Genomic DNA, 25,226 nt, shown 5'->3' on the forward strand with positions numbered 1-25,226 from the left:
AGAGGAGATGGGCAGTGTGGTCTGTAGACCCTCCCTTGCAGTCATCTGTGGCATTTCTAGAGGTGGCTTTTCATCACCTGCTATGATGGGCTGAATGTTTGTGTCCCCACAGATTCGTATGTTGAAGCCCCAGCCCCCAGTGTAACAGATTTGGAGGTGGGGCCTTTGAGCGGTGATTAGGTTTAGACGAAGCCATGAAGATGGGACCCCATGATGGGATTATCTATGAAAAGGAGGAGGCTGGACTCTGCCTGCACCGGAGAGGCAAGGCCATGTATGTGAGCGTACAGCCAGATGGAAGCCCTCTACAAGCCAGGAAACAGGCTTTCACCAGCATCGTGATCCGAGACTTCCAGCCTCCAGAACTGAGAGAAAGAAACGTCTGTTGTTTAAGCCCCTCGGGCTGTGGTATTCTTACTAAGGCACCTGCCTGTGTCTGGGGTCTGGCTGGCCGGATGGGAACACCAGACAGGGACCCTCAGCCCAGGGCCTGTGGGTCGGGGCCGGAGCTCTGCCTCGTTCGTGACATCATGGACACAGGCAGAGTGGACAGGCCATGTTGGGGATGAGTGCCCTCAGCTCTCTGAGTCCTCATATGACAGCACAGTTTGCCATTTTGAGAAATTAGTCACAGCTCAGGCGTGACTACAAAATGGATTTGTTAGGAAAGAGAAACAAAGCTTACTTTCCGAAATGTTGTATCCTCTCCCCCAAAGGAAGGATCCAGAATTGGTGGGGTCCAAAGCATATATAATTTGGAGACCCTCTTTAAGAAAGAACACAAAATTAGGTACAAAATACAGTATATTTTAGAGTGAGAAAAAAATCACAATGATTTACAATTTTAAAAAAACTAATAAATACCTTAAACATACAAAATTTAGAAAAAGTAATATATATTTTTTTTACTTAAGTGCCTGACACATGTCTATAGCACCTTTTATTTTCTACATCTTTTGACTGCATAGTGTTTGCCTCTTCATTTGACAATAATTTGGTAGTATCTTCTTCATTTTGAAAAAAGAAAACTCAGTCCTTCCTCTAGGTTCACAATTCATTCTGAGTAATGCATGTCCATTTTTAGGATCATTGTCAACTCTGGGAAAGGAAGTTGGAGTGGAAGAAAGAGTGGTCTTCTCTGGCTGTGATTAAATATCTTTTACAAATCATACAAAACTCTAAGGCCATGTGGTCACACTGCTGGGCCCTGCTTGGGCCGAACGAGGCCGTGGGGACAGGCTGTGGTCAATGGTTCTCTGACTGTCCAGTTCAGAAATATCTCACCGTATGGTTCGTGCAGGACAGCTGAGAGCTCACATTCACAAGTGCTGCTCCAAGAGCACATCACATCTGCTGAAATGTAATGTGCTGGTCCCTTCGTGTCATCATGTAAGGGATCTCAGAACGAAAACGCTCTAAAATTTCCATGTTCTGCAAACGAAAAACAATGGAATTGTCACTTGCTTTGTGTTTAGTACCCAGGTAAACATTTTATTGTTTTTGGCTAAAAGTCCTTGAAAATCTTACAGGGTCAAGAGTGAGTTCTAGGTGACCTTTAAAATACACAGATGGCAGCTCTCCAAATGGCTGACTTAACATGGCACAGAAAAGATAGTATCTCAGATTTGTCAAAGGAGTCATCAAACCAGTAAGTCGCCAATGCCATTTTCACTGTAGTTCTTATTTTCTGACTTTAGAAGCATGCTGTTAAAAATTTAAAAATCTGCAAAAATAGCCTTTCATTCCACAAAATAATGCATTCCACCAGATGTGTGCCAGGCATTGTGATAGGACTGTGACAAACAAGATAGACTTTAGTCCCTGCCTGCACCGTGCTTACAGCCTAGGGGAAGATGTTAAATTCAGAAAGACATACTGCAAAGTGTGTGACGTGTGACTACATGTCCCGCTCCATCCATCACGGTCGTCCCATCTGATGACACTGTTGGTATCTTTATTTCTGTTCACTTGTTTGTTGTCCGTCAGTACCACTTGTTCTGAGTGCCCAAGTGCAGGGACCGGCCTCCATCTTCACGGGTGGAGCCCCAGTGCTCAGAACAGGTCTCAGTGGTAGGGGAAAGGGACATTTCAGCTGTGTTCTGAGCAGTGAGGAGAAGAGAATCAGTAGAGAAAGAAAAGAAAGTGGTCCTGGGCAGGAGGAAGTGTCAGTGCAGAGTCTTAGGGGTCAACATTGCCACCTGAGAGTGGCCTGGCCCAGGAGCGGGGCAGGAGTGACAAGCTGTGTGAAGGAAAGGCAGTCCAACCAGACAGGAAGTCCCTCCTGACTCTAAGGGGTGGACCGGGGAATGGATTATCCACTCAGGGAGAGTGAAAGGGGACCGATAACGTGATGGGAGGGGGTACAGCAGGGGTCAACAGGGCTGTCTCAGGCCAGATGGTCATCCTATTTACACACCAGCTGTAATATTTGCCAGATGATCCTTAAACTGGCCGATTAGGTTTAGCTGAGGTTGAGGTGGTAGTAAGGCAGTTCCAGACTCCATCAGGAGGGAAGAAGGGCCACAAGCAAGATGAGTGCTGGGGCAGCTGTGCCCAGAGCCGCTGGGTGAGAATGGTGGAAGGCAAGAGGTGCTGACTGCAGGTCTTATTTTGGAAATGCTTGGTGAACGCCAGGTCAGTGTTGCCATGGGACTAAGAGGTGGAGGGGATTGAAGGAGATCCCAAGAGAGCAGATGGGGACGAGGTGCTGCCAGGTGGAGTCTCCTGGGCCAAACCAGTGGTGCATTCAGGTCTGGGAGACTTGTGAGGTCCTGAGGAAGACCCTGACCTCTGAGATGACCCCCTGGATTGTGGAGAGGGGAATGAGGGTTCTGCAGGGGGAGAGATGGCAGAGAGTCAGGTCTTAGACCAGGACAGTAGTTTGCAGAAGTCAAGAGCGAGTGTTGCCCATGCCATAGCTGAGTAGTGTGGGCAGGAAAGGAAGGTGAGAACAAAGGCCGAGAGGAAGCCCAGGAGAGTTGGAGTCCGAGGGTCTGAGAGGCACACGTGCTGGGGAGTGTACGAGCTGTGGCCTGTGGGCTTCGCGGGTCCTGAGGCCGTAGAGCCTTACATCCCCTGCAGTTGGGGGTGGGCCTCAGTACCCTGCGCTGTCCTGTGGTTGTTGTACATGATGGGTGGGACTCCTTGACCCGTGCTTTTCTCATGACAGCTCTTTAATATGTTACAGTCATCCCAGGTAGCCTGGGGCCCTGTATGCAGAGAAACAAGACAGTGCAGAGGCCTCTGAGCAGTTACCAAGTAGTGGTGCCGTTTATCCTTCACATGCCCTCCACAGTCAACCACCTTTCCAGCCCTGCAGAACAACTGAGTCCCCTGTGTGATGTGCTCTTATGTGCTCTGCATCTGAAATTCAGGTACCCCAGACCTTCCCCTGTCCCTTTCAAGGAGAAATAAACACTTTAATCTTTGAGTCATCCCTTCTTCATTAGCCATTTTCTAGATGGAGTATGACATTCTCATTGCTTTCTCCCTTCCTCCCTTCTCTTTCCTTCCCTTGCCCACCATATCCTTCTCCATTATAGCCCGATGCCCCTCATACCCTCTCCTCCTTTACACACGTGTACGCATCCACACACACACACACACACACACACATTCACTTATTCATGTCTCTAATGTTCGGGGCCCTGTAGGAAGCCTTCCAGGAGAACCTACAGGTAAAACAATGGGCAACATGCACAGATGGTCCAATGAGGGCGTACACCATTCTGTACACCACTGGGTACTAGAAGATTTGGTGACAGTGGCTTTCTAAGGGAAAGGGTTGTGTCCACCCAGAATCAGGAACGTGCTAAACCATGTGGTCCTTGTCCAGGTTGGACCTGGCTTGGGGACACTGGGTGACATACCGGCCACCCTTGAATATTAGAACAATACCTTTCACCAATGCCCTCCCCCTCCCTCTCCCCCTTCCCCATCAGGTGTACTGGATGGCAGGTGGTTGCCTTTCTTTGGAAATAGCTATTAGTAATCTTTTCCAGTGCAAGTACAACTCAGTGTAAGGTAACCAGGATAAAATGTATTCAGAATATGCTACAGTTTTTCAGAGACATTGAGCTAGCTTGTAAGAATATACACTTGTATTCCCCATGAGCAAGGAACAAATGTAAACTAGGAGAAAGGATGAAGAATGAAAACAGTACCTTCAGTGGGGTTCCACAGGATGGATACAAAGTCCAGAGCAGATGATGTAAGCAGTGATTCTCAACCTTCTGTTTGTGTGCAAACCACCTGGATGCTGGTTAAAGCACAGATTGCTGGGTCAAACCACACACCCCCACCCCCCAGTTTTTAACTCGCTAGGCCTGAGTTATATCTCAGGAATTTGGATTTCTAACAAGTTCTCAAGTGATGCAGGTCTGAGGACCACATTTGAGCCTGCTCAAGATGCTGGATGCCTACCTAGGCTACCTTAAGAATAGTGATCATTTGAGATTTTCCAAGTTCATTGGAGGGTCTGTAGCTATATGTGCAGTAGGGAATGTTCCTGTATTATTTGACTGGTTGAGATAGAGTTAACCTTGAAACTGCTTCTATTTGTAGAAACTTAAGTTCAGGCAAGTGCAGCCACTTAATAGCTCTGTGATTTAGATAGCTTAATTCATCTCTCTGACCTCAGCTTACTGAATGATAAAAAGGGGAAACTACTGTGTTACCTGAGTTGTTACAGAGATGAACAGGTAATATGTTTAAAGCTAAGCCAGTGGTTGTCCTGTATCTGTGCTTCCTACAACCATGGATTCTTTCATCAGTTCTGGAAAATATTCATCTATTTTTTTCAAGTATTATCATCCTTCTTTCTTATCATTTCTGCCTTCAGAGGCTCCTATTAAACGTATTTTAGACCGTCTTAATTCATCCTCTATTCTTTCTTAGTTTCTATTGCCTTTTCTCTGTGCACTGAACTATGTAATGTTCTTGGATTTGTCTTCCAATTCATTAATTTTCACCTCATCTGTATCTAATCTACTTTAAACTCATCCACTGTTTTTATTTTCCGTCAGTTATATTTTTTAAAAAGTTCTAGAAATTCCATTTGTTTTTGTTGTTTCTCAAATAGTCCTATACATTTTTGAGAGTATCTTATTGCTTGCTAGTTTTTGTGATTCCATCTTTTGTTTCTTTGAATATTTCATGTATAGTTAGCTTATATTCTGTATCTGATGATTCCAATACAGAAAGTCCTTAGGTGTATAAATCTCTGTCTCTCCTGCTCTTTTTCCCTCCCTGACCTCTTTCTTATAACTCCTGTTTCCTTATGTTTTGGGTGATCTTTTTGAGCTCGTATCTGATTGATATTCATCTGTGGGACTCCTGAGTGTCCTATGCTGGGAACACTGTTCTCCCGAGTTGAAGAGGTTTTCTTCTTCACCGTCCTTGCTTTAATGGGGGAATCTCAGGTTCAGGTGCCCACCTTGCTGCTGGCCCGGGATGTTCTCCCCCCCGTCCACTGCAGCACTGATATTGGTATTTGTCCTTAGGCAAATCTCACTTTTTTTTTTTTTTTGCTCTTATTTGCCACTCACTTTTCCCTGCTTAAGTTATAACTCACTTTTTGTTATATATTTAAATTTCAAAAGTGATCTCTGAGTTTAGAGAAAACCGTACTCTTATTCATTGATGAGTGAGACTGCGTGACCCTCATAGGCCACAATAAAAGCTGAGTTCTGTGAGCACTCTTAGGTGCTGCCATCATGGATCAAAGTGGGCCATTTTATTCGACACGTGTGGTTCTGCAGCCGCAGGTCAGCATAAAGTGTCATGGCCTGTCTGAAGTGAAAAGTTTAAAGGGCGTTGTGGACTAATGTCAGAATCACTTCATTGGTCTGATCAAGGTCCCCATGAAGCTGGAGGAGGAGGAGCATGACCTAGTTTCACCTCATAAACTAGAGCAGAGGGAGAGAGAGGGGAATTGATAAAACTTTTTAAAAGGCAGACGTGTGAAAGAATAGCTTGGCATGGCCCCATATTTAGACCTGTGTTCCGTACTGATCCTGCTTTCACTGCATGTATGGAATGCTCACGTGCCTAAATTTTGCTATAGTGCAAGGCAAAAGCACCTGGAAGTTGCATTTCCTTTTGTCTTCCGTGGATCATTAGGGCTGGTACCTCTCCTGAGTCTGGGGGTGCTCTCAGCGTTATACTGGCAAGCATACTCCTGGGTATGCCACTCCCATATCCTCTCCTTCCTTACTCCTCAGCTGCTGTCTTGAGAAGCCACTGTCGGGCCCCATGCTGCAGTATCTGACCACCCAATACAGCATCAGCCCTGGAAGTGAGCCCCTCCCTGTCTCTTTGTACAGCCCATCCTGGCCATAGGCACACAGCTTATCCCAGGCACCCCGCTTCCCCTCCAGCCAGCCACGCTCTTCTCTGCCCATGGGAAAAAAACCGCACAGGACAGTGAGAATGCCTGGTGGGCTAGGATGTACCCCGGCTGTTCTGTCTGCAGCAGACGCAATGCACTGTCCCCAGACCTTGCTGGGTGGAGGTCACCTTGAGGGTCCCACCACCTCCCGGTCCTCACTTCCCTGTCAGTGTCTGGGCATCATTACCACATGTTTTCTCTTATCCAGGAGGTCGTAGGAGGGTGGAAAAGGGCTTCAGCACCCCCAGGCTGTGCCTGGCAGAACGAACAATCTCCCCACCTCAAGCTCCCCAAGCTTTGCCAAGTGCTTGGTGTCTGTGAGTTGCAAGCCCTGCTCATCGCAGAGCCTGAGACCATCCACCCGCAGAGGCAAGGTGGCTCTCCTGCCCTCTCACCAAGGACCTCAAGACGGTCTTAAGGCCAGTTAGGACAACTTCGCAGTTCAAAATCGCTGAAGTCCCACACCCTGTCGTAGCAAAACACAAATCTGTCGTGAGCCTGCTTTTTCCAAGAGACTCACTGGGAAAAAATACGGTATTCTAGGGCTTCTGGGAATATGCCTGAAGATAGTTGACCTGGAGGGTGGAGGCCAGCAACCCCAAGAGAAGGTGCAAGACTAGTCTTTGCTCTTTCCCCTTTGGGCGTCCACGTGACAAACCTGGCGGGTGTCCCAGGGCAGAGAGGGGCTTTCTGAGGAACAGGAGGGGGCCAGGAGGAGGAGCTACTTCAGCTTCCAAACCAGTATTTTCCGTATGTTAGATTAAAAATAGCCCAGCCCAGGATCCGCCTGCAGCCAGCAGACACCTCACAGTTACTGGCCGTTAGTGTCACCAAGCCTCTGGTCTTTGCCACCTACAGATGTAGGGCCTGTGGGTTTCCCTTCTCTGCCCTCGTTTCCTGCCAGCTGCCTCGGGGGCTGCTCAGGCTGCATGTCCACAGCCTGTCCCTGTGCCTCCCGGTCCTTAGATTGTAATCACTGGGTAGCTGTCGCCGCTGGCATCCCGGGAGCTGAAACAGGTTGCCTGGCTGGAGCTCTGGGAGAGAAACTCCTCTGGGACCTGTTCTTGGGGGGGAACCTCAAGGAAGCGTGTGCCTTTGCAGAAATCACTGCCCAAAAGCAAGAGATGCTCTATTTCTGCCTTGCACCAGCTCTCTTTTAATGCTGTTTTTCTTATGAAATACTAAGCACACAGAAGAGTGCGTCACTCTGTAAGTGCAGCTTAATGGATAATTCTAAAGCAAACACCACTGGAGTCAAGAACTAAAACACAAGCAGCATCGCAGAAGGCCCCTCACTCACACCCACCCATTACAGGACGTCACTTCCTGCACCCTTGTGTCCAGCATGCCCTGGTTGTTTTCTTTCTCGTCACCACCTAGGACCTAGGCGTACATCAAAACTGTTTGCATTTGCCTGTTTGGGAACTTCATGCATGTGGAATCACAGTATACGTTTTATACCTGTGAGAGTCACCTGTGCTTTGTATCACTGCCATTTGTTTGCTTTATTCTATGACATTCTGTGGTATGAATACCCCACAACCTACTCACTCTGCACTTAGTGAACACTTAGGCTGCTTACGGTTTTTGATAATCGCAGATAAAGCTGTTATAAGCATCCCCACATACTTTATAGGTGCAGAATGCACACATTTTGTATATCTTGGAGTGTTTTGCTGACTCAGAGGGGATAAATAGGTTCAATTTCAGTAGAGAATTCCAAACTGTTTTCCAAAATGATTGAACTGATTCATGCTCCCACAGGCGGTATACGAGGGTGCCTATTGCCCTCATTCTCAGAAATATTTAGCATTTTTGGTCTTTTTAATTTTTGCCAGTCTGAAGGGCGTGTAATGGTATTTCCATTGTGGTCTTAATTTGCATTTCCCAATTTCTGATGAGGTGATTGAACCATCTCCCCAGGCATTCTGTGATCCTCCATCTCAGTTTTAACAGCAAAAGGTCAATCAGGGCATAAGGCAAGGTGGAATGGTTGGGCATTGGACATGGATCTGGAAAACTGGAGTTCAGATCCAGTTAATTGATTCCAGGACCCTGAGGTCCAACATGCAAAGGACTTTAAATCAAAGACAGTGGTATTTTGGAATGGCCTATGGGCATCATTATCCCAAGGTCACCTTTTATATGCATATACATAAATAGATATTGCTTCATATTAAGAATTTGTATAGTTCTTTGTACCTCCAAACTATCCTATTTGTTTGCCACGGATGCTTATAAAATAAACAAAGCAGGTGTGAGTAGTCCCACATTATACAATCGCTTCCCTACAAGATAGACTCAGTTATACCTCATATAAAAATATGCTTTTCCTTTTCTGTGTGGTGGTTTTTCGGTTTGACAGCAACCAACTGGCCTTAATGGGCCGTGTAACCGTGAAAGGGAGCTTACGCTTTGGGGTGCCGGTGACCTGGTTGGGTTGGGAGGAAGGGATGTTTTCACAGAGCAGAAAGTTTCAGAAGCGGCCCCTACCGAGGCCGAGGCAGGTCTGGGCATTTCCCGCCACCCACACCAGCTGCCCTGAGCACTGGGGCATGGAGGGAACCCGTTCATCACGCACAGCCAAGCACGACTTAAACTTATTTTTAAAACAAGGTTCCAACCCCACACGACACAGCTCATATCTCAAGTCCTGGGCTAGCTCTTTGAGGTGAACCTACAAGGCCAAGGGTGACCACGTCAGCTTCCAAAGTGCATCTTGTGGATGTGGCCTCGTACAACCAAGAGGAGGCATCAGAAATCTCCCCTCAACGTGGAAATCCGACGGCAGCTTGGCATATGTGAACTCTTCCCAAAATACAGCGCATTGGGCACATTGCTTAACATTTGGGGGCCTCAGTTTCCTCATTTTAGAAAATGCCAAGACCGGAGAGGCTTTCTGGGACCTCTGGGACCTCGGTGACTCACCCTCTCGCAGATCTTGTGATCCCAAGGGCTTGAGTTGCTGAGAGGGGAAGATGAACTGAGGATGGTGATGACTAAGGAATTCAGCTGGGGAGGGGCTTCACCTCCATTCCGTGCCTTTGCAGCCCCACCAGGCCTGCGCCCTCCCCAAGTTCCACAGGCCCTCCCTGTGGGCGGCAGGCCCCCCCTACAACACAGCGGGTGTCTCTCTGCTCGGTATCAGACTCACAAGTCTCATTTCCTGGATAAGGGAAGGGGATGGTGCCCAGGAGCACCCACTGGGACCAGGAGACAGAGCCTGGGCGTCCAGCACAGCCAACGCAGCCCTGGCTCTGCTTGCTTCTCCCCACCCCACGCTGGAGGGCATTTTCTTCTCCTGGCAACATCATCTGACCGCATCACATGGAACATTTTAAATCCCGGTCCTGGTCCCGCCCTCTCCTCCCTGCAAAGGGGAGAGCGAGCTTGAGGGAGTGAAGAGGGCTTTCAGCCCCCTCCATCTGGGGTCCAGAAGGTTCCTAGTTAAAATGCCCACCAAACACCCCCCTCCACGCCCACCCTTGGCTAGACAGGGGAGCTGCACTGCCTGGAATCTGATCCAAATGCAGAGCAGACCTCACTGAAGAGAGGAGGTGAGTGAAGAGGGCTCTACAGACTCCCCAGCTGCGGAACGCTGCGGGTCCCACTTACTGGTACCCTGAGCAGTGTTGCTGCTCCAGGCAAACAGAGGACTTGCCCCCAGAGCCCAGGCCTCTCCTGATGCCCACGCAACGCTCCCCAGCCTGCTGGGCTTGGCTGTGGCCTGTCCCCGACCATAGCATTTCCTTGTCTGGAGCTTGCGGTGTCACTGAGCTGTGGGCTGGGTCTCCCTGGGTACAAAGTCCTTGACCCCTTGTCCCCGAGGTTGGGACGCTGTTGCAGGCTGCCTCCCCAGGGCGCTCCTCCCTTCCAGGCGATAGGAGTGATGGTGATGCGCTGTCTCCTCTCTTCCAGGATCAGGTCCAGGGACAACGGGTCTTATGCCCTGTGCCTGCTGCACGAGGGGAAGGTGCTGCACTACCGCATCGATAAGGACAAAACGGGGAAGCTCTCCATCCCTGGTGGGAAGAATTTCGACACACTCTGGCAGGTATACCTCATCCTCAGAAAAGAGAGGAACCGGCCCCTGGACCTTGTTAGAATATGCCACCTGGGTCCTTGCCAAGACCTGCCCAATCAGAGTCTGCTCTTCAGCCTTCAGGTTCCTGGATGACTGGTCTAGGGTCATCATGTCAGGTGACAGAGGCTCCCATAGCTTATCCAGGACCCCTCAGCTCTTGGCACTAGGAAGTGGTACCCACTCAGGACTGTGCTTAGTTTAACAGGAGACCCTGCCTTGGGGCACTAGAGGCATTTTCTTTCTAAGACGTTCTGCCTGGAACCCAGAACAGCCTTTCAGACAAATACACACAGTAGAAAGGTGTGGATGGCTGGGAAGGGAGGCCTAGAAGTGGCTAATCAGACTGTTCTTTGAGTTGTGAGAGGCCAAATTTAATATAAAATGTCAGGTGCCGTTCTCACTGCAAAACGAATCTTGCTGCAAAATTAGGGCAACCTAGCAGTCAGCGTTTCCTGTGCTTCAGGCCGCCATTTGTATAGGATTGTTCAGCCCCCGTCTAAAAAGGGGTTCTTCTTGACCCACCTGATAGTAAAACCGAAAACAGAGCATAATTTGGGAGTTTCTTAGGCACTAATGAGCCCTAATCCGGTGTTCATCCCTGCTTTCCATTGGGCACGAATGACTTGGCTTCATCCTAAATCACAGCTCCACGAGGAAATGGCAAAGCATCCTATAAACTGTAGCGGGTCCAGAGACAGAGAAAACCAAGGGACTCTGCCATCCCAAGAGCGACAGCTACGTTGAGCTTTTGTAGGCGCAGGACGTCATCGGGGATGGGTTCAAATGTCCACACCAGGACCCTCCAGGAACCTCATGTGTGGTTACAGCAGGAAAGGACCCGACTCAAAATCTTGCCTTTTTAAAAACTGATCAGGGATCCCCATTACCTTTAAAGCACTTAGAGTAACCACCACACGTGGTTTATTTTGGTTCCTAATGCTGTAGTTGGGGACAAAATCTTCTTTGAATGCTGGGTATTTTAATATTTATTCATATTAGTCATAATGCTGACATTGTCTTTTGGTTTGTAGATCATTAGCATGTAGCTTATTATCAACCACAGACTTTGCTTTGTTTTAATGGTATCGCTTTGAAAGAGAATTTAACCTATTAGGTACTAATGCCCAATGCAAATCAGAGAGATGAGTAGGGAATGTTACCTTCTGGTATTAATTTCCCATCAGAGCCTCTCACTTCCTACAAGAATTGTTGATGGTGTGCATTTAAAGGCACTGGAGTCCATCTGTCAGACCAATGCTTGAGGGTCCTGGGCTCCATCACTGGTACACAGCTATTGCACTTCTCCTGAATGACCATTTTCCCTGTGTGAGCCCACTCACAGTTTCCAAGTCTGCATGCTGACTATAATGTTAAACATCTTTAATTGTTGGAAAGTTCCTCCCCAAGACTCTTTCCCATATTTACTGATTCCTCCAGCATCTCACAGTATTCAGCCTTAATTAAATCTTTCCCCTTGTATATATGTTTAAGAAAGAGCATAAAAATGCCAGCAGTACCTTCCATTTTTAAAAGTGTGATTTCATTGGTTTTCCTTGACACCAACGTAAGATACCTCTGTGCCCTTCCCCCCCCCAGGAGTCTGGTGTTATTCTTCTGAGAGTTGGAAACTGCTACACTACTCTAGTATTCCTTTCTTTAGAGCTAGAGTCAACACATCCGTGGACCAGATCTGCCCCTGGTCTGCTTTTGTGTAGTGCTTGAAGACAATGGTTTTTATACGTTAAAGGGTGGTTTTAAAAATAAATAAATAAAGGACTGTGTGACAGAGATGCCATGTGGAGTGAAAAAGCCTAAAATATCACTATCTGGCCCTTTACAGAAAAAGTTTGCAGACCCCTGCCCAAGAGGGAAATCCTTACATGTATGCCCACCTCCCAGACACCCTTGTGGCGTAGATTATCTGAAAACATAAGCTTGTAAGGAGACATTTGAATGACGTTGGAGAGATGTGTGATAGTTCAGCTGTTGTAGGGACCTCAATACTATTAGCCTTAGAACACACTATTGCATTTAACAGAATAGAGACAGCTTTGATGTCCATTTCAGTAGCGTGTTAGGGCTGGTCAAATTGAAACATTTATTAAGAAAGTGGATCTCATGTTGTGTTCTTTCCACAATAAAATAAAATTTAAAAAAAAGAATGCTCCCTGGAAGGATAAAATATATTCATTCAACAAACATTCACCCAAATAGGTAAGTTTTGAGAGGAAAGAAATTCAGAAGCAACGAGTCCTTAACTGGAAAAGGTACCAATAAACAGATAAGGAAGAAATATCAGATAGGAAGATTTTAGTTTGTCTGAAGAAGAAATGTCTGTATGAGAAAAGTAAATGTGAAAACTAAGACTGTCTTCCTATTGCATAATTTTGATTGGATATAAATACATCTATTTGCCATTCATTTATTTTTTAATGTAGCAATCAGGCATCATGATTCATAGTTTTCTGGGAGCCATTAACCAAGGCTGTCCATATCCCATCAACATAAGGCCATTTGCCAAAGGGTCAGCTTTCCCCATGTCCCAGCTCTCACATCACTTGTGTCTTCTCTCTGAAACTTTTGGGCTGAATTGTTTGGTCCCTCCAAAGCCTTTGCCCCCAGCACTATTACACCATTAATCACTTTACATTGTTCATTTATATCTCTCTCCACCAAGAAAGTACCTCAACAGTAGGAAATGTGTCTCATTCACCATAGTTTACCTTTTGTCCTATCTCAGGACCTAGCACACAGCAGAATGTTTGTTTAATGACTGAATACATGAATGAACGTTAGCATGCAGAATTCATTGTTATAATATCACACAGATATGGGAGAATATAAACAAATAAATGCAACTTGCTACCCAAAAAAAAAAAAAAAAAAAAAAGAAGAAGAAGAAGAAGAAGAAAGAGGGTGAGCCAAGAGCAGAGTCCAAAAGGGAAGGTGGCATGTGAACTTCTGTCCAGAAGTCTGAGGGTGGCAGGAGAGAGGCATGGGGAGGGATCAGGAAGACCACCAAGGAAGCACCTTCTGTCGTTAAGGGCTGTCCTTGAATCACTTTTAAAGTCCAAAAGCTGAGTCAGCTGCTCCAGGTCAGGATTTCTCCATTGCCTGCCTCCATTATTTATTATACTTTCTTACTTCTTTTTCAGCTCGTCGAGCATTATTCTTATAAGTCAGATGGTTTGTTAAGAGTTCTTACAGTTCCATGTCAAAAATTTGATGGTCAAATGGGTGAGTAGCCAAGACATTGGAGTCTCACCCTTTCAGATGTTGATAATAATCAGCCTCGTTTTAGATTTGGTCTGTTGCAAAATCAAACAAGATGGGATGAGGCTTTGTTTTTACTGATTGATTAAAATGATGTCAGATTGCTCCAGTTTTATAGATATCATTCATCAAAAAATAGCTGATAACTTTAACTTTAAAAAACAAATTCATTTTAATTGCTTATGTGAGAAAGGTGAAAGAGGGTATCAAGAAATGTATGCAGAAAATGTATCTACTCCTCAAGCAGTAATATTTTACAGTCACATTGATTGATCTGCAGTGGGGGAGGGGATAAGTAGTTGGTTTTCACTAACATAGCAGTAATTGTCCATGTTCTTTCTAACCAGGAAATATTAATTTCCGTCCACAACTTCCAAGTTCCCATCCTGTGGTAAGTGTTACTTAGCCATGCTGTTAAAAGTGAAACAGTTGTATATTAGCATGATGAAAAGCATGTTTAGATAACAGGAGTCATGGTAATTGTTTTCATCGCACTTGATAAACCGGGATTGCTGGTGTCAGCTAGAATCAGCCTATTTTCAGATCCGAGCTAGCCAAATTAACTTCTTAGGTAGGTTAAAATCCCTCCATTTTCTAAAGAGTATACAAAATGACCATGCAACCCAATGTTAAATCAGAAATACGCCTCCTGGCAGATTTGGGAAATGTAGCATATTGTTCAGGCTCAGTCCTGATCCATGCACGTGGAGGCGTGTGCACGATCCATGTGACCACGTGCATGATGGTGTAGCGAGCCAGGTGTGTAAGACATCTCACTGAGGTTGACTGCCCGACTCTTTTGGTTAAATCAACCAAGACATTGTTATCAGAAAAATCACCCTTTCCAGGAGAGCTGCTTTGGCCATAGCTTGGTGGAGGAAGGCTTGGGATGGGGATGCTCTGTGCCATCACATGAGAGAAGCCCCTAGAGAAGGATGGAGTCAGGGGCTTGGCCAGAACCCACCTCTCCCTCCATGTCAGTAGGAGGTGAGAATGTGGTTTGTCCACACTTTCTCCACGTGGGTTTGCCCAACACATGCCTGATACTCCCAAAAAGAGAGAATTCCAGCTCTCTCCTCCCTCCAGACTGTTATGAATTGACACACGGATTTATACTCCAAGCAGGAATGATGTCCTGCTACTTTAAGGGGGACCTCACTGTGGACATTTGATGCCCTTTAATGCCATCTGTGAGGAATGAAAATTCCCCCATCGTGAGCTGTGCACCCTACACCTCACTTTCTGCCTGTTAACCCTTAAAATCTGCAAAAGGCGGAATGCCCACTCTGCCCTCAGAGGGGGCTGTTGACTTGCTCAGAAGCTGCAGCTACGCTGAACCAGGCAGGCTTTCCGGGCACAGCCCCTGTCCCCAGACTGGGGGAAATGGAACTTGCTAAAATACCGATGAACTTTGGGATCAACCTCTAAAATATAGCACTTTAATGGAGTCATCATTTTATTTTACCCTTTATACAGCTCATGGGCCTGGCGGGTCAACTTTAAGGTTGTACCCGTCATGAGACAGGTCCATTTTTCTCTAAGAGGCATGAGGGCTTAGGGCTGAGTACTCTTAAAAGAATATCAAGCCCTCTATTTAACCTTGCATCACCTAATGGCTTCAAGGAGTTGGACATTTTGGAAAAACTTTTTATTGACTAGTGAAAAACATATAGGAAAAAAATGCATGTTCCCTAAGGGCCCAACTCAGTGAATTTCCACAAACATCATGGAACCAGCACCCACAAGAAGTAACAAAATCGGGCATGCAAAATTAGTTTCTTTAGGATGATTTGTCTTGAGTTTGTGACTTAATAATTCTGTATGAAAAGTCGGCTATTTAACGTAAAAGCTCAAATTTTATAGCCTTCTATGGAAAATATTGCCAAAGTATTTTTCCAGATCCTTCTGTTCAAGTGGTTGGCTTTTCCTGAAGCCTTTCTAATGATCATATGTTGCCCCTAGTGCATCTCATCAACAGAATCTGGAGGGGGTTAGTGTAATTACAGAACAGGTTAAAATAGCATGTCATATAAGGTAGCCTGTATTTGTTTTCTGAATCATTTATTGTTCCTCTTTGCCGTTATGGTTTCTAGACTTGGTCAGCGGGTGGAATAATCTCAAGAATCAAATCGTACTCCTTCCCAAAGCCTGGCCACAGAAAGGTGCTAAAACGTCCCCTGCTTGCTGTCCCTGACTAAGTGGTAGGACAGACCCGCACTCAGCACCCACGCTCTGCCCTGTGGCTGCCCCCTCCGTGTGCCCTGCTGCCGACCCTCCTGCTACTCTGGTCTCACGTCCCTGCCATATGTAGCCCTCTTGGGCAGCCCACGCCCTGCTTTCTGTGTGTTCCGAGTCCCTTTCCTGCAAAGTCCATCACCGTGAGCGTGCTCTCTCCGCTATAATGTGCTCTTGGAAGTCATTTCAGTCCATGTAATAGGTGGGAGGGAATTCTCATATGGGAAAGTCTCTTCAAAGCAAGCCAGAATCACATGCTGCAGCGTTATGGTAATTGACTAGATACATTACATGTTGGTGGAAGGAACAGCCAAGGTTGTGTGGATCCTGCCCAGGGACTACACAAGGCCATTGGTTTTATAAATATCAAGTGCCACAGTAACTTCATGGTGGCTGTAGAGTTCCAACACAGAACTTTAAATATAACATGTATAAAGACAAGGTGGAATTTGAGGATTAGAAACGCCGTTTTTATTTATGAGACAGTAAAGTTGACATATAATGCATTTTCATAGTTTGCTATATGATTGAATTATGAAGGAAATAAAAAGAAGTTCTTTTTTAAAGATTTTTATTTACAGTGAATCACCTCCCTCAAAAAATGTATTTATAACTTGTATATGGATTGCTTTTTTTTTTTTACTTTTTAGTTTTATCATTGGGGTTAAAATTGATTATTTTATTAATAACTCTTTCCATTTTCATATCGGTTGGTATTTTTCCAAACATCTCAGCATATAATTGAGTGTCAGTTCATGAAGCAGATTGCCTGAAGTACTTATTAGAAACAACGGAAATAAAAAGCATAAAAGCCCTGAGATTTTCTTTCCAAGTGGCAGTCATATTCTAGATGTTCTCAATCTTGTTGACCACACAACAGAGAAGTGAGTTTAGTGTGGTGTTTGAGGGGAAAAGTTATGTGATAAACCTGAATGGAATAACTGTTTGTTTTGATATCATGCTCCCAGTCAGTGTGGATCAGCTCATGGGAAACATCAGCCATGAGGGAGCATCCCTTTTGCGGGGGTGGGGGTGACAGTGAGGGCCACCCATGCCAGGGTGACATGTTAGGAGTTGGGGACCAGGTTGTCAAGGCAATACACGCTCTATGTTGGTGTTCCTTTTGCCCCATGACTTGGTGTTTGTTTCAGGCCACCAGGGCCAGTAGGTGATTGAGGCTTTGACCTTGAAGAGGTCAGCCTTCCCCATGATCAAAGGCGAAACTCGTGGAGAGTTTCCACGGTGGCCAACTCCTGGGCCACCTGGCCCTCGACCCCTGTTGGCATTCGCCCCTTCTCCTTGGACAGGACTCACCTGGTTGCCAGGATGGCATCTCACAGGACCATTGTCTGGGGGAAATAGGTCAGATGGTACCCCATCAACTGAGGTGATTCAAAATGTGTTCTGGTTCAGGGTGCTTTCCAACCATGAGTCATCTTTTCAGGAGTCCTGATCAAATGCTGCATTGACGAAGCTTCATAGCACAACTCAGGGAGGGACACTGAGTTGCCCATGCATGGTCCCCCATCAGCAGGCCCAGAACTTTTCGCTCGCCTGGCTTGCTTGGCCCCTCCACGCACCAGGTCTAACTGGCAGCCGTGGAGGAGCCCCCGTGGGCATGGGTCACGCCCCTGGCTCCCACCGCTTGTTTTTTCATTGTTCTCTTTATGATGGCCCACAGCTGGTGTGCTAACACATAGCCCTTCACCATGCGCAAATCCCAGAAATGAGCAGTTGCACTGCAGACAGAATAGACACAGCAATCCACATTTACCTTAATTCTGTGGTTTCCAATGGCATCATTCAGATTTCAACCAGGGAAGCATGACCAGTCAGAGATTTATGCGTGAAAGACACACAGCACACTCACACACATGCACACGCATAGGTACATACATAACACACACACGTACATATTTATACATACACACATCTATATACATGGACACACACACAAATATACAGACTTATCACTAGCACTTGCCTTATGCAACTGTAGGGGCAAGTTCAATGTCCATAGAGCAGCAGATCATCAGGAAGGGAGGATGAGCAGGGTGGAACCACTCAGGGAAGAGCCAAAGCTATCATTCACAGCCAGCCAAGGGTCAGTCACCCTTCTCCCCTTGGTGCCCTTTCTCTCTTAGGAAAGCCTCAATCTCTCCTAAGGACTCTTGACCGATTAAGCCAGGCCCATCCAGGATAATCTCCTTAAATTAAATCAGCAAATTAAGGATTTTAATTACCTCTGCAAAATCCCTCCACAGCAGTACCAAGATCACAGTTTGATTCGTTAACACAGGAATATCATTCAGACTAGCCAGGTTGACACATCAAAATGCCATCACCCCAGGAAACAGTAACCCAGCACTGTGAGGAGACAAGCCCCACTCCCACCCCTGTCCTTGTCCCAAGCAGGCTGAAGCCAGCTCAGGTCACCCACAGTGACTAAAGAAATATCCAGAAAATAAGTTTTAGTAGATCTTTAAATTAAAGAAGAACATGTCTAAGGAAAGTTGAAGAAAATATCAGTAAGACTGCCTAAAAATAAAATATGTGTGGATAAGAACCATAACATCATCAAAAGAAACATAATAAACTTGGAATAAGTATTAGTAATGATGATACGTATATAAGGTTAATATCTTTAATATGTAAGGAGTTTCTATAAATCAATAAAAGTTTTAACTATCTGACAGATTAATGGGCAGTAGTTTATAGTAAAGCAAACATAAATAGCTCTTAAACGTAGGAAAAGCTGTTCCATTTCATATAAGAGAAATGCAAGTTAAAACTGTGGGGCTCCCTTATGTCCGCCTGTGAAACTGATCCAAATAAATAAGCTTGGTGACACCACACAACAAGGGTGTTGTGAGTAAGCACAGCTGTAATTTATTGGAGAAGTGTGAAATGGTACAATCTCTAAGAAAGGCAATTTCACAACATCCACCAAAATTGAGAGTACATGTAACCTCTTAACTGCAATTTTATTTCTAGGTATTTATCATACAGATATTCTTGCATTTATTTGTAATCATGTATACATGAAAATGTTTATTCTAACGTTGTATCATTGACAAAATCTGGAAATAATTTAAAAGTCAATCAATGAGAAATAAATGAAATCAGCTACAATAAAATTCCTACTATGATGGGTAGCTGAGATCTAGAATTGTTTCCAAAATACAATGTTAATTGAAGACAACAAAGTCATGCACATATATATGTGCTGATATAGTGTAGAATGTTCCAGAAGAATACAGAAAATACTGATAACACTAGTTGCCTTGGGAGTAGGAAATGGGGTGTCAAGCAGACCCACTTTTCTTTGTAAACCCTGTTGTGCCTTTTAAAATTTGCCCCTCCTAAATTATTTAATCAATTTTAAAGGATAATTAAATATTAGAAACTAATCTGATTAATACTGTGGAAATACTTTTCTGGCTAAAAGAGGGCTATTGTCTATTCATTTTTAAAGCATGCTGTTGCTGGTTTTTTTTTTTTTTAATTTATTATTTATTTATTTATTTTTATTTTTTGGCTGCCTCAGGTCTTAGTTGCGGCACGTGAGCTCTTTATTGAGGCATGCAGGATCTTTCGTTGCGGTGCGCAGGCTCTTGTTGTGGTGCATGAGCTTCTCTCTAGTTGTGGCATAGGGGTTTTCTCTTCTCTAGTTGTGGCGCACAAGCTCCAGAGCGCGTGGGCTCTGTAGCTTGTGGCACGCGGGCTCTCTAGTTGAGGCGTGTGAGCTCAGTAGTTGTGGTGCACGGGCTTAGTTGTCCCAAGGCATGTGGGATCTTAGTTCCCTGACCAGTATTGAACCTGCGTCCCCTGCACTGTAAGGTGGATTCTTTACCACTGGACCACCAGGGAAGTCCCTATGTAAATTTATAACAACTTTGAAGTATGCATTGAATTTTCATAAATATCAAAAATATCAATAGTTAATTGATAAAGGAAGGATTGTGTGATTTAAGCAATGGATTAAAAATATTTTAATTGCTCACCAGAAATATTTTAGGAGAACCAATACTTACGTTTTCACAAATAGAAGGGGAATTTTCCATTATTTAAGCAGTCATGAGAAAAGACTTGTGGGAATTTTGTCAAATATCCCATTTGTTAAGCTAAGGTGTAACTAATTTTCTTGAATTTGTTAATTTGATCAATATAAATAGTTGTTTTTAATAATTCAGGCACAAAATGGACATGTTAGAACTTGAATTAACTCTAGCATGTAGGTAGTTAATGACACGTGTTTTTTGATTTGCAGAATATTATTAATCAGATAATTTGAAATTCCATAATAAAAACTTTAGGGCAGGTGTATTTTTCTCCTCTTTAGAGATTAGTACGTTTTAACACTTAAAAATATAAATGGATTTAACTGAAAAATAAAAGTATAATTCACCCTCTCCTTACCCCCTGCCATCACTTACTCTAAGGACTTATAGTCCTTACAGGAATAAAATTTCTCCTGTTATTAGCCTTGGAATATTTTTCTTTGCTACTTTAAGTGCATAAACCTATCCTTCTATTAAGGATGATTGGCAGAGTTGGAACAACAGCAGCCTTAAAGACTGTGCTTCTGTTTCACAGTTCAAAGGCACAGTCTCTAAGATGAGACATAGCATTCACATTTATCTTAGTTGTGGAAAAGTGTTCCAGAATTTCAAGTTAAAACCCATTTTACATGTTTTATTCCAACACATACATTGCTGGTTAGAATATTTTAAGACATTTTCATACATGATTCACTAGTGTTCAGCTGGGAGAGAGAAAGAAGAAGTTCTTAAGTCTTACCCATTTACTTGGTAATGTGGGAGCAGTGGACCAGACCTCTGAGAAAATATTTCCACATGATTATAAAGGGCCAGATTTTAGATCTTTGCTTCTAAGGTGAGGGAAGATTAATTATGCAGGTGAATTGTTTATTTTCATGGATCTGAAGCAAACCTAAGATTATCTCATACCCTGGCCAAGAAGAGTCTGCCTTCACCTGTGGAACCTTAGTCCCCATTGGGACCACGGTCATTCCACCAGAGACCAGAACCATGTCTGGTTTGGGCAGCCAATATTTCTGAAGCCTACTGGCTCTTTTTGTCACTTCAGTTGTGACAAATATGTTGTCATCTTTATTACTGCTGTTGCCTGATTTGAAAATGTCTTTTAAGAAGTCTAAAAATTAAAGTCTATAAATGGCCATCAGAGCACCTAGCAGTACTCCCCAATCAGGAAACTCTGAATTAGCCTACCAGCTCCATAACAGCAATATGTTTTTCTCTCTTTTGTTCACTTCTGAATGTGCAGTTCTTAGAAACTGGCACGGAAAGAATATTTGTTAAATATATATTCTACTTGCAGTTAAGCTTGGCCAGTCAGAGATCACAGATCATAATTTATAACCTAAACAAATATTCTTTTTATTGTTGTGGAGTGTCTGTACCTGAATTTACAAAACAAAGAAAAATCGCAAATTGCTCTTTGGAAGGTGGAAAGCTAAGGTAGCTAGTGCCATCTAGTGGTGTCATGCAGCTTTGACTTCTGTTTCGAATACCAGCAAAAATGGGAAAAAAGCAACAGTCAACATTTCACTTATACCTTGTTCTCTGTGTAGAAAAGGGGATGCTATTGATTAGGGCAGAATAAGTTATCAAATACAAAGAAGAAAGAATAATGACAAATGATAGACTGGACCAGCAATATGTTTTTCATTAAATTAAAATTTCTTTAATTACTAAGTATTAACAATACTTTGATAATTTATCATTTTGCCTTAGAGCTCATTCTTTACAAAGTCCTCAAATTCTTCTTTTCAACTGAGCATTTGATTGCAGAGGGCTTTTGTCATTATTTTACTAATGGCATATTCACCGAGTGCTCTGGGAAAGATGAAACTTGTATTTTGTATCTTCATCTTCATATAAAGCCAAAACTACCCTTTTAACAGACACAGCAGAAAACCTCCCATTTCTTCCAAAGAACAGTCTCTCATGTGTAGTTCCATCCTCTTTCCCAGTCAGGGCAGGGAGGGCCGAGGGGTCCGCACAGGGAGCTAGTGTGGTTATTGAGGGAAACTCAAGACTCAGGCTGCAAAGGCTCATAGTCAAGTGGTGGTCCGTGTGGGCAGCGTTGAAATGAAGTCCTGAACCACCTCAGCTTAAAAGATGGGACCCAACCTTTCACAGAAGACCCCCAACCCGTTTCCTTATCCGTAGCCAAGACAGATGAGGGGTAAGCACCACACAGCTAATCAGAGTATACATTACTCTGTCCAGGGCTTTAGGCAAACTGTGTCCGTCCCTACTGATTCTTACTCCTCATGCCCTAGTATCCTTTTCAGTACTTTTTACACCCCTACCCTCTGTTTTTAAATTCTCCCCCACAGGATTCATATGGCAGGTAATTGCATTTTGAGTTCATTGTAACAGCCTTTATGAAGTCCTCCTGCTCTGGAGAACATTCCAACAGGGTGGAGAGGCTGCAGCCCCATGATACATCTCTAAGTGAACAAAGGGTGGGAGGTCTTCCAGTCAAGAGAAGGGGTGCTGGTGCCCTCTCTTTGTCCATGATGGTTGGTCCTGGTATCTTGAAGTTTTGTCTCTTTGGATTCAGAACCTCCCTACCTCGAGGGAAAATCAGAGAAATTGAAATGATAGTCAATGTGAACCTAAAAGAGACCTTTTTTTAAAATTTGAAAACTATTTCCATCTTGGAGTTTGATTGCCAGAGGGAACTGAGCAGAGCAGGAGGATGGCAAGCCTTGGGAATTACCTAGTTTCTCCTAGGACAGTTCTGTTGAGACAGGATAATTATTTTATAAATGAGAAGTGAGCTCACAGCACGTCCGATAATCTCGCAATCATATGTAAATTTTTAAAAGCGGTATATTGTCATTTGGAGTTATCCACACCTATTCTTTGTTAATATAAGAACTTGAGAGAGAATTCATTTTTAAATCACATTAGTTTACACTTCACATCTCCCAGTTTGAAGGGTATCTCCATTCATTCATTCATTCATCATGTGTTTGTTGAACCCATTTTTGTTTAGCATCAGTGGTGGGTTGAGTGAACCAAATTTAGTAGAAAAGCTCTAAATGCAGTGAATAAATGACTATGCCCCCTGTAACTTATTTTCTGTTTTCATTCTTGACATATCATAGCTACTTCTATTAAACAGTTTGATAAGAATGCTGAGATAGTCGTCAGAAAATGGATCCAATGACATCCCATTGACACATAAGAGCGGATGTCCTGTAGGCTGTCAGAAGGGCCTTTGCCCAGTGAGCAGTGGCTCTGTAGAGCTTGGTAGGCAGCAGGAAGAAGGTTTGGAGACAAGTGGACAAGTGACAGCCGTGATGCATTGTGACTTTGTTGCTGTACTTTTGGTTCCCGGGCTTGGGATATCAGGAAGGCAGCAGAAGATTCAGTGTGTGCTGGGAGATAAGTGACTGTGTAAAATTAAGCTTACTGTCTCTGTTTCTTTAAATTTCTCCAAAATCTGGCAGTATCTCATTCCTTCGTGGCCAGTGTTTGGGCACTGCTAAGGTAAATAGATATATAAAATTTCCACTCACTCATGCCAAGAAAATAGTCTGAATCGTGGTTTTCCCATGGACCAAATTTAGTAGCAATACCCTTGTTTTAAGTTGGGGTGAAGGTGGATCAGACAGACTTTGAGATAGAGACTTTCGGAAGGGAAAGGATATAGGAATATAACAGTGGATTTTTTCCCCCATTATTTCATGCTGCAAACTGTTGCAAATTGAATAAATAATGGGGAAGGTTGCCATTAATAATGGCCAGCAAGGCTTTGTTTCCATATGCTTCAGTTACCCGCTCTGGGTATAAGGAAGAATTACTTTCCTTCTGGCTAGCAAAAAGAGGCTTCCCCATCTCACCGGGTCCATGATGATGATGATGATTACGACACTGATGACGATCAACAGCAGGGGCAGTGGACCCTGGGCTGCTGGCAGCCGCTTCCTCTTGGGACCTCTAGCTTACTGACCAGCGCTACCCTCTGGCATCTACCCAAAAGTTGCTACATCTCCATGGATGATAAAGATATAAGAGGATACTAGGAAGGCATAGATATTTGGAGTTGGGGAGTGGGTGGGAGCAGCTGGTGGATACCTAATGGTTCTTTTTAAATAACTTCCCTACAATATAAAATTAAAGAGAAAGAAGTAATGGAGGAAAACAAATCCAAAGGGATAATGAGAATCTTCAGCATCTTTTAACAAGTGGAAGTAGGATTTGAAAGGGCATGTAAGTAGGAAGGAATACCACCCAAAGAGTTATGATTAATTCTCTCACAACGGGACCCCTGCGGGCCCCTTTCTTTGTGGGAGCAAGAGCTTTATTTAACCCTCACAGCATCCCATCCGTTGCCCGAAGAATGAGATAAGCCACGTCGTTGTTGTTTTCCTGTCTCTTTTCCTAGTTCCTTCCTTTGTCTTCCCTGCTTAAGTTAAAATGTGATTATTTGGAAATAAAAATAATTATGCAGATCAACTCAACAGTGTTATCCCTGAAGAAAAGTGAGCTGTTATCATTTGTGTGCCTCAGGGCTCCTCATCCCAAAGGCCAGAAAGTTCGGTGACGTTCAACCCTTATGAGCCAGACCGAGGGCCCTGGGCCAACGAAAGAGGTGAGAGATGCACCTTTAGTCCCGGGGTGTTTCCAGCACAGAGCTGTCTCCCACAGTCCCTTGCCGATTGCAGGGTGGGCTCACCCCACTGTCAGCAGCTGTAACATAGCACTGCTTAGCAGCAAGTGGTCCTGTCATCTGGTGGCAGGGGACAGATGCCACGTGTCTATGAGCAGTGCTGTCTGTTGGATGAAATGGTCTGTACAGCCTCCCTCACAATAAATTGGCCACGTTGAAAATATCCTTCAATCCTGCTGCTTCAGGATTTCTCACCTCTTGCAACAATAGCTGATACTACTCAAAGTTTCCATTTCTAAGATCCTGTTCTTGGAAAAATGTCTGTGTTCAGGAATACGATTCAGCAGGAGGTGCAGAAATAAATGGGTGACTGGTAAAAACTGAAGGAATGTCTGAGTTGCTGGAATTCAACACATGTTCAGGGAATTGTAGTGATTCTGTGAGGCCAGGAGAGGATAGGATTCAGGGAGGCACCCCCTCAAACTCAATAGGCCTCTACTAGACTGATCAGAAATGGGGCCTCTGGGTGACCTTCTTCAGTTTTCTAGGTGGCCCCAGGTTTTTTTTAATTGGTAA

General features: G+C 44.4%; 1 protein-coding gene across 2 annotated transcripts in view; it reads left to right on the forward strand.

Moving 5' to 3' along the window:
- SYK (spleen associated tyrosine kinase) overlaps positions 1-25,226 on the forward strand; it is a 94,258-nt gene that overhangs the window by 45,753 nt on the left and 23,279 nt on the right. Inside the window, exons 4-8 of one of the 2 annotated variants that reach the window (XM_007193419.2) lie at positions 10,307-10,442; positions 13,628-13,709; positions 14,093-14,136; positions 15,839-15,907; positions 24,551-24,632. In XM_007193419.2, coding sequence (XP_007193481.1) covers positions 10,307-10,442; positions 13,628-13,709; positions 14,093-14,136; positions 15,839-15,907; positions 24,551-24,632 — 413 coding nt within the window. The remainder of the gene's footprint in view (positions 1-10,306; positions 10,443-13,627; positions 13,710-14,092; positions 14,137-15,838; positions 15,908-24,550; positions 24,633-25,226) is intronic. The other variant, XM_007193420.2, reaches the window with a different exon arrangement.

Source organism: Balaenoptera acutorostrata, chromosome 6, assembly GCF_949987535.1.
Source record: "Balaenoptera acutorostrata chromosome 6, mBalAcu1.1, whole genome shotgun sequence".
In the NCBI taxonomy this organism is placed as follows: domain Eukaryota; kingdom Metazoa; phylum Chordata; class Mammalia; order Artiodactyla; family Balaenopteridae; genus Balaenoptera; species Balaenoptera acutorostrata.